Source organism: Dendrobates tinctorius, unplaced genomic scaffold (assembly GCF_039654945.1).
Source record: "Dendrobates tinctorius isolate UK_male_01 unplaced genomic scaffold, ASM3965494v1 ptg000060l, whole genome shotgun sequence".
Classification (NCBI taxonomy): domain Eukaryota; kingdom Metazoa; phylum Chordata; class Amphibia; order Anura; family Dendrobatidae; genus Dendrobates; species Dendrobates tinctorius.
Window position 1 is genome coordinate 23955329 of NW_027361728.1, and position 10341 is coordinate 23965669.

Sequence of the window (10341 nt, forward strand, 5' to 3'; positions counted from 1 at the left end):
GTGGCTCACCCCCTTGGTCTTGCCCCTGACACTCCCTGTATAGGGGGTGGTTTCTCACAAGGTTAGCTCGCCCAAGGTGGGTGGGTGCTACAACCCAGAGGGTCCACTCTAAAGAAAACGACTCAGCGTAAGCTGACTCCGTCACAGAACTGAAAACTGACCACATCGCTTAGCTACCTCCTTGACTCTGCTTACAGGACAAGTCAGCCCAATTCAGATAAAAAAAAAGTGTGATGAATTGGGGGTTAGGTTCTGCAGGAATTGTTAGGTTTGCCAAAGATCATCTTCTATAACTATAGTTGGTGTATTGGTTGCTCTTGGGCCCTGGTGGAGATCTCATTATCGAGGCTGCTGGGTACAATTAAATTGGCCAATTTATGTGCTAAGCATTCTCACTTTTTTCTATTTTCTAGAACAGTAATTCAATTCATATTTCATTTATTTCATGCTTACATGCTATAGCGTTACAGAGTGCAACTTTGTTGGTTATATATGGAGGTGGCTACTCTTAGTTCGCACATGTACACACAAGTTTCCTGTTTGAAAGTGACAGTCAGTCTTTTGTTATTTGTATATTGGCTCCCTGACTAAGCACTCCACCCATCAGCTTCTAGCGGTTTTAATCATAGCAGGATCCTATCTACCCACATAAATGCAGGCTTCAGCCAAGGAGAGGATTCACATGAGATAGGTTCCCAGCAACGAGAATCGCCTTATCACGGCTGCTAGGTACATATGAATTGGACAATTTGTGCACGAAGTATTCTCAATTTTCCCTATTTTCTAGAGCAGTAATCCAATTCATATTTCATATACAGTATTTCATGGTTGCATGCTATAGTGCTAAAGAGTGCAACTTTGTTGGCTATATATGGCGATAGATACTCTTATTTCACACCTGTACACACCTGGTTTCTGTTTGCAAGTGACTGTCAGTCTTTTGTTATCTGGTGGAGCTTTGGACTCCCTTTGGCTCATAAGGGAAGATCAATTATATTAAACACCCATGATTGATGGGGGCCCTGTTGGCGATTCTGCACTGGTGCTAATAAGTTTCTAGTTACACCACTAGTAATGTTTATAAGTACTTTTAATACAGCTGTGGAGACACAGGGGGTCAGTGAGTGCTCTAGTCTGTTGGCCCGAGACAGCCTTAACAGAGCTCATCCCCACTGAATGCTCGCTCTCCTTTCCTGTGGGCATAGTACCATTCAGGCCGACACAGGGTTAGGGTAAAACAGCGTAGCAATACTTTATTGAACCACCAACCGAAAATAACACATAGAACAGTCCCAGCAAAATACCCAAGATGGTGCAAAATTACAGAGTCTCACCCTCTGAGACTTGCCAGGATTAGAGCATCTGCAACTGCGGAGCTTCCAGGACCAACTACCCCCATCAGTGGCACCCCAATTTTGGTGGGCATCCACAGAGAGGAGGTAACAACAAGGTTAGGAAGCTGAAAGTTCATTGATGTACATGGCCAGGTGACCGAAGGGTCACAACCTGGCTTCTCAGATTGTCTCCATGGAGCCAGGTGACCAGTCGGTACCTATTCTGGCCTCACCAAATGTATCCATGGGGCTCAAGTGACCGGTGGGTCCAAATCCTGGCTTCCCTAAATGTATCCATGGGTTCAGTGATGGTCAATGGAGCAGATCTGTGTTCTTTCAGCTGGAGCTGTAGTCCTCTAAGCTGACATCCTCTAGAATGTCAAATTTGTGTCCCTCTTGATGAAGCCAAGTTGTCCTGTTAGAATGTTCCTTTATGGAGTCATAGTGTCCTGGCTGTTGTTCTGTCAACTCGCTTGATTCTTCTTTTCGGAATGATAGAAATCCCTTTTTATACCCACATTTGTGCTTGAGGTTATCATCCACAGGCCAGGGAGGAGGTGAGATGAGTTTATCTTTAATTGTTTGAGTATTTAATCAATCTGCATAGTTTGTTCTTCTCTGTTTTGCAGGGCAACAAACTAGCTGGCTTGGACAATGTGTAATCAACAAATTAACAAACATCTATTGTTCAATTACTCTGCATACCAGTCATCAAAGATAGCAACACAATATGTTACAGCAAACAACTAAAAGTCAACGTTAAAGGTTCATACGAACAATAGCCTTCTTGACCAACCAAAGAAAAATACATAAATTCAAAAGTCAACATAAAAATAATAGCTTATGTCTCTAGGCCTCCTGAATTTATGTCTGAATAATTCAGATTAAATTCTGTATCGTCACAACAGAGGTTCTTGGAGATTCACATTTTAATACAAAATAAGTCACTCATTAAGTTGATAAATATCTTTTTTATAACCCCGTAGAAGGGATTTGCAGTATTGTTTAAAGGAGCACTGTGGCAAATTTTGATTGTCCCTCCTTCCTGTTAAGCTAATGATTGCTAAGTGTATGCAGTGCATGCTATATCAGTGAACACAATACATGCTGTCATATAGCCCTAAGCTTATGGTAAGTCATCTACACATACAGCTGAGAACTGCACCTTCAGGATTGTTCAAACCCAATAGCCTTCATGTGAGTCTGTTTAATTTGGGTCAGAAGATCTGTTGTCAGTATGTATAATAGTCATGGTCTGCACTTGGGCCATGATATACAGACGGCTGAATGAGGCAGTACAGGCAGGGTTTTTATTACCCTCAAAAATGTGGAAAATGAGAAGTGATCTTACAGGGAAAAGAATCATAATTTACATACACCTGCTGCTAGATCCATGTCTGTTGAGGTTTTCATGAATTCTGTTTTAATGAAGCATAACTTCATTTTAGCAGCTATCTTTTTAGTAAACCAGGAACATGGGGCACCTGTTCTAGACATCTTCAGAAACATCTTTTTATTTCTCAGTATACCTAACATATTACATAAAATATATATGGATTATACATGTTTCTAATAGAAAACGTACACCTTTAAGAGAGAGACAACTTACTCATTGCATCCTTTATTGGTGTAATGGCTTCCATGTTCTTCAGGGGTACGTCATGAATGTTAGGCTCTATGTAATACGTTGATGGTGTGCTCCCGTCTTGTGCATCATTTACTGCACCAATTGATGTAGGAAAATCTACCTGCAATAGTTGTAAGGCAATAATTAAAGACATTCTTTACATCAGGAATGTCACAGTGTAGAGGGATCATCATTATTCTCATTTGCACATGGAAACACGAGAAGCAATGGAATGAAACTGAAAAGAAGAAGATAGAGGATAAATATTAGAAAAAAATGTTTTAACAGCGAGTGTGATCAATGAGTGCAGCAGGCTGCAACGAAAGGTGGCGAGTCTTCAAACAGAGACTGGACAGACATCTATCTGAGATGGTTTAGTGAATCCTGCATTGAGCGGGGGGGGGTTGGACACAATGAACCTGGAGGTCCCTTTCAACTCTAACATTCTATGACTCTATGATCATTTATGGCCCAGCATATCTGATATTTTCTAATGACTATACCATTGTTCCACTGGATGTCATATTTTCATCTTCTATGTTTAATTTCTTTTTTTAAATTTGTTTATTAGGCCATAAACAGGGTATACATTATACATACTTGTACATGGTATATAAAATATTGTACAAAATATACATGTACCATATGACATGAGACACAGAACACACTATGCATACCAATTGTATCACAGAATAAAACAATGTCAATTAAAGCACACTGGTCTTTGTTATTGCTCAAGTGGTAAAACCAATCTAACTTCTAAACTAAACCTATATCTACAAAAACAACTACTATTTCGCAGATCTTCTATGTTTAATTTCATTATTTCTCACTGTTTTGACAGAACAGCGTAATTCTTACCTGTTATTTTTTTTCAGCACTTTGTATATGTATTATTGTAGATTACATTTCCTCATAATAACATGTAAATCATTGTCTTACTATATAACTATGTTACTGGCAATAGTCCACTTGTAGTAATGAAGTCGTTCATACAAATGTCTCACCTCAGGATGGTCATCTCTCGCATAGCCGACACGTACTGAAAATGAACCAATATCAAAGACCAAGGATCCCACCTCGTCTAGAATAAAAATAGAATAATTACATAGAAACCGCACTTGGATCGTATTATGTATTACATTTATGATGAATAGCTTTGATTGATCCTTGATTTAAGTTCTAATAACCATAGTTTCCCCAATAATGCCACTCAATCAAAAATGTAAATAAGGCAGATCATCTCCACTACCGTTTATGGGGCTGAGGAGCAGTAGCACACACAACCCGTGGAGTGTATGAGCCCTTACATACATCCTTGGATTGGTTAAGTACCGTAAGCAGGTTTCCAGCTAAAGATAGAGAAGGAAAATCTGTTACACATTTTTCTGGAAGAACTTCCCCCAAGAACTTGAATCAAACATATCTGTTCGATCAGGTTTCTGTTGAGGTTTAGGTATTATTGTCAGTATATAGTGCCATAGGCAGTGCCATGTTTGCTGACTAACTAACTATATTATGTGTATGGCTACCTTAAATGTGTGGTTCGTTGTACCAAAAAGAATGGTCAAAATACATGAAATGTTATAAAATCACATAAGAAGCTATGCTCAATAGCGTCATGACTTTAGTGTAGGCCACTCTGATGGTCTCTGCATGGATAGGAAGCGATGGTATTATATTCTTCAGTCACATGAGCACTGAAGCCTGTCACTTGCTGTAGAAGTCAGGTCATTGGAATGGGATGTCAACTGATGTGCATGGGTCATGTTTTCCAAGCACAATACTACAATTACTTTATAATGAACCATTGAGTAGAAGTCATCATCATGAATGTTGGGCAAATACCGTAATTGAAACTGGTTTATAGTTTAAGGCATAAAGCTGAAAAATACACTCCTCAATGTTGGAATTGTAAAACCAAGAAAAGTTGTGAATTTATGGAGGTCACTGGATCGATAGATATGTTAGTGTATGCAAAAATGAAAAAAATAAAAAGCAAATTTTCAAAACATCTTGTTTTGCTTATGTGGCAACGCCATGAACAGGCATTCGTAAGGGAACGTCACTCCAATCCTATTCCTGGGTTTATGGTGTGGTCAGGCATAATGTACGGTAGCTGAAATTCTGCAGTCTTAATTCCAGGTACTCAGCGTTACATAATCCCAGGCCTCATATTGCTTGTGCTATAGTGAGCAGCCTGCATGGTCTAAACATGCTACCACGGTCTGCATCATTTCTAGACTTGACTCCCATTGAAGCCAAAGAAATGAGCTGGAGCATAAGTTGGTATATGTGCAATATGTAACATCACGTTCACACACTGTGGTCATTTAACAGGCAAAACACAAGAAAAGAATATAAAATGACCATGTACCCATAGCAAGCACAGTAAATAAGTAAATAGTAATAGTACATGTACTGTAAATAACGTAGGGTGCTTACCGTATATACTCGAATATAAGCCCATTTTTTGGGGCTGAAAGTCCCCCTCTCGGCTTATGTTCGAGTCATATACACCAGGGGGTTGGAGGGGGGCGGGGGTGTCAGGTCATACTTACCCATCCTGGCACGGTCTCTGCAGCCCCCAGCTTCTCCGCGATCTCTCTTCCTTGCTTCAGTGGTCACATGGTACCGCTCATTAAACTCATGAATATGCGCATATTCATGAGTTTAATGAGCGGTACCACGTGATCTCTGAAGGCAGGAAGGGAGATTGTGGAGAAGCTGGGAGCTGCAGAGACTGTGCCAGGACGGGTAAGTATAGCGATATTCACCTGTCCGGGGTCCATCGCTGCTTGCTGCTGTCTGGCACGTCATCTGTCAGTGACGATCAGACAGCAGAGGGCATGGTGATGTGGTTAGTGCGCACCGCGACCCCTGCAGTCTGAACTTCACTGACAGGTGCCAGCAGTGACACCGGCACCTGGCCCCAGCGACAGAGAGGTGAGTTTGTCATTTTTTTTATTTTTAAATGTAGCAGCATATGGGGGCATAATCTATGGAGCATCTTATGGGGGCAGAATATGGGGTATAATCTATGGAGCATCTTATGGGGGCATAATCTATGGAGCATCTTATGGGGCCATAACCTTTATGGAGTAGCATATGGGGCATATTATTCTATGGAGGATCTTATGGGGCCATTATTAACCTTTGTACAGCATTATATGGGGTGTATTTTGTACGGAGCATCTTATGGGGCTATCATGAACTGTATGGAGCATTATATGGGGCTTCTGATTCAATATGGATATTCAAAAACATTTAACCTACTGATGTCTCAATTAATTTTACTTTTATTGGTATCTATTTTTATTTTTTAAATTTAAATTTAAATTTAAATTTTCCACCCTAGGCTCATACACGAGTCAGTAAGTTTTCCCAGTTTTTAGTGGCAAAATTAGGGGGGTCGGCTTATACTCTAGTATATACGGTAGTTAACACTATTTTGATCAAAAGGCGTAAAAGCCATCCCACCGCAACAAGGTGTACCCATTCGGGACGGTCCTATCTTGTCTCTAGAATTAAAACCTCACCTTGTGTCAACCGACCTCAATGTGAATAAGGGAAGAGCAGGACAGGGGCCCAACTGTGCAGCCACCTGTCTCCCATTGAGCACATCTGGGACGTCATAGGTCGGCAATTGAAAAGAGAACTGCCAGCAACAGATCTTGATGATTTGTGCGCCAAACTGCAGTCAGCGTGGCATAATGCTCCTCAGAAAACCATTAATAACCTCATTGCTAGCTGCCAAAGCGTGCAAGTGCAGATTTCTGCATGTGGCGTTCATACTCAATTATGAATATATGTGAACATTATGTTTCCATTTTTTCATCATTTGCAGATTATATTATTAACATGTCTATCAATCCTGTGATTTCCATAACTCAATGTCTTCTCCTTCTTGGTGTTGAAATTTTAATTTCAATGTTGAGAAGTGTGTTTTATGTTAATTTGGGACTCTATTATTTTGGTTTGTGTAATAAATGTAGTGGTAGATCTTAATGAACAACCAGATTTCCTTGTTAATTTCGATAACAGCTATTCCTCAAAAAAGCCTGCTGATCAGAAGGCTGAATATATCAAACAGTACAGTAGTTATGACAGTGAGTTATATATCTACCTATGAAGAGAAGCTGCTGCTTCACATTTTCTTACCTTCACTCATCTTTAGTTGTAGAGAACCTTCCTCCTGTACAGTGTGAGAACAGGTGAGTCGCCTGCATACACCTGTGTATCACCCATTATATATCACAGGTAGCCCCAGCCCATATGGTTGTGTGATAACACTTTGCCACCGCCCTGCTATCTCAGACTTAATATTGGAAGTTGTTGAACTATAACAGAAAGGGAGATTCCCATGACCCAAGGAATACAGTGAACTTAAAGAGAGTTTACCAAGAAAAATGACCATGAACCTTTGTAATGTATTGATAGCTGAATAAAAACATATTTCAACTATGTAATTATTAGCTCTGAACTTCCTTTCACTCCATGCAGTCGGACTATGTTCTGCGTTGTCATGTCTTTTAACCCCTTACCGCCCAGGCCTGTTTTCACCTTCCTAGTATATACAGACTTGGCATACTTGTGCCAAGTATGGATTTATCTGTAGATATATCTATAGATATATCTATGGATATACAAATGGAGATTCAGTGGCGCTTGTGTATGAGTGTAATTCCAGCAGCAAACACTAAGACACCTGTCACAAGGGTGTCAAAGAAATAAGGTAAAATAACTAATAATATTAGTGTGCGCTTGGAACACTCAAAGAAGAGGGAAATCTAAATTGGGTGGTTATAGAAAAAAAAAAACGTCTTAGGCTGGAGTCACACTAGCCTGCGCAAAATACGCTCCGTATTTTACATGCGTAATACGGATCAATGACCCCTAAACAGTGCTCCGTAGGTCATCCGTAAGCAAGGTGTGGTCGCGTATTTTGCGCATGTTTGCATCCGTATGTAATCCGTGTGGCATCCGTATGCAATCCGTATGGCGAGATTTTCTCGCAGCCTTGCAAAATGGACATTTAACGGTTTTGAGGCCTGCAAACAATTTAAATCATTAGCCTGCACCCTATTTAGACACTCAGAAACAGGTGGCTGCCTACATTCTGTACATTTCTCACCTTGCTTTCACGAGGTGTGTTGGTGTTCTTTGTGCAGCATGGCCGAGGGTCTGACATTCAATACAACCGAGCAGGTTCTCTTTACCTGGCTTTTGTCACGGCGCTTTGGCCAACCATATCCTGTGATAGTGGATCCGCGGAGGAGGAGACGCATGTGGGTACATCCACTTTTGAGGCAACGACTCACAAGAGGGCATTTTCACCGCCTCTATTCGTCTCTGCGGGAGCATCCGGAAAAATTTTACCAGTACTGTCGAATGAGCATTTCCACATTTGATCGCCTCTTGGAGACAGTGCGCCCTGGGATCACCTTTCAGGACACTAGGATGCGCCAAGCCATATCTGCAGAGGAGCGACTTCTACTCACAATACGGTATGTACTCCACGACCACATTCTCTATGTTCATAATGTGTGTGTTAATTTATGTTTTTTGGCCTTCTTGGACAAAGTTTAATACCCTCATCTTCCTCAAAATATGTTTCACCTGACACAGCAGAATGTTACATCTAATATGTACTGCATATCACTTAGTCATTGTGCCACCAAATATGTGTGTGTTCTTCTCTATCATTCCCTACCAAGTTTGGTCGGCATGTAACTGATTTTTTTTTACTTTACCCATTCTAACCTGTACTATTTCTGTTGTTCTACAGCTTCCTGTCCACTGGCCTGTCTTATGCCACCCTCCACCATGAGTTTCTCATTGGAAAGTCAACCATTTCAGGCATAGTGAGGTCTACATGTGCAGAAATCTGGACAAAACTCCATCAGGTGGTCCTACCCGAGCCCAGGATGGAAGACTGGTTAAGGATTTCAAGGGACTTTGAGGAGGACTGCCAGTTTCCAAATTGTATTGGGGCCCTGGATGGCAAACATATCAGGGTGCGTAAGCCGCCGAACTCAGGCTCCCAATTCTTCAATTATAAGCAATACTTTTCTGTTGTATTGTTGGCTCTGGTAGACCCTCAATACAAGTTTATAATTGTTGACATTGGGGCCTATGGAAGGACGGGAGACTCTAGAGTCTTCAATACTTCCATAATGGGTCGGCGGCTACGCACCAACCAGTTGGATCTCCCACCACCACGCCAGCTACCAGGCTCCCCCGAACAATCAGTCCCTTATGTCCTTGTGGCAGATGAGGCCTTTCAGTTATCACGTAATGTCATGAGGCCATATCCCCGGCGCAACCTTGACCACAGGCGCAGAATTTTTAACTTGCGCCTATCACGTGCTAGGCGACTGGTGGAGTGTTCCTTTGGGATTCTTTGTGCAAAATGGCGGGTACTCCAGTCTGCCATTCAGTTGAGTGAGCAAAATGTGAATGAAGTTGTGAAAGCCTGTGTTGTTCTGCATAACTTCACCAGGATACATGATTGTTCCTCCTCTGATGGTGTTGTGCGTAGGCCGGACAATGTGCGCAGGGTGAGACCACCTATCATCCCTCAACATAGACCGCTCTCTGGCCTCAAAGTGCGTGATATATTCACGAATTACTTTATCTCACCTGAGGGGGCAACTTCTTGGCAAGAGAATGCTGTGTCTATGTTATAATTTTTTTTTTTCAAAGTGTGTCTAAATATATATTACTCAAGCCTTTTTATGATTCTATGAGTGTTTCTTTGCATTGGTTGGTGTCTGTTAGTATGTTGTGAGGGATAGTGAGAAATCACACAGAGACGTTAACTATAGTAGACAAATTTTTAGTTTTGCCTTTTTTTTTGGGGTTTTGCTTAAAGGCAAACATAATTTTGCCAGAACACAAATTTGGCAATGGCCAAAATGACCCTTTGGGCCTTCTTTAACTTGGTGTAACATTAACATTACAGAAAAAAACTGCAACAACCATTATGCAATAACAACATTGCTGCATGCCTACATTAACCTTGATTAGGCAACAAAGGGTGAGCTCCATCACCAAAATAAAGTCAATAAGATAACACTCACATTTCGTCATAATGTTTTCCAATCAGAGAAAGCTTCCACCATGACAGGCAAGGCTACCTCACATCTTTCACACAGATATTACCTGTCTGTAGAACAGACAATATTTAAGCATGCTATACTGGAAAGGATGAAAATACAAAACTCACTTGTTAAGACATAGAGAGAGCGTGATATTGACAATGCTGGTCGCCTCAAATTGCTTTACTAGACAATGCTAATAACAAAGTTGGCTACTTAACTAAAGGCAAGCACGCCTTTCCTATGCATTAGCAAGTGATTAGTGTATTTTCATCCTTTC

General features: G+C 41.0%; 1 protein-coding gene across 1 annotated transcript in view; it reads right to left on the reverse strand.

The window, feature by feature from the left end:
- Positions 1–7260, reverse strand: part of LOC141092544 (actin-like protein 6A) — a 72008-nt gene extending 64748 nt beyond the window's left edge. Inside the window, exons 1-3 of the mRNA XM_073578785.1 lie at positions 7123–7260; positions 3969–4045; positions 2944–3082 (exon numbers count right to left, since the gene is read on the reverse strand). Coding sequence (XP_073434886.1) covers positions 2944–3082; positions 3969–4045; positions 7123–7132 — 226 coding nt within the window. The 5' untranslated portion in view covers positions 7133–7260. The remainder of the gene's footprint in view (positions 1–2943; positions 3083–3968; positions 4046–7122) is intronic.
- Between the last annotated feature and the right edge of the window lie 3081 nt (positions 7261–10341).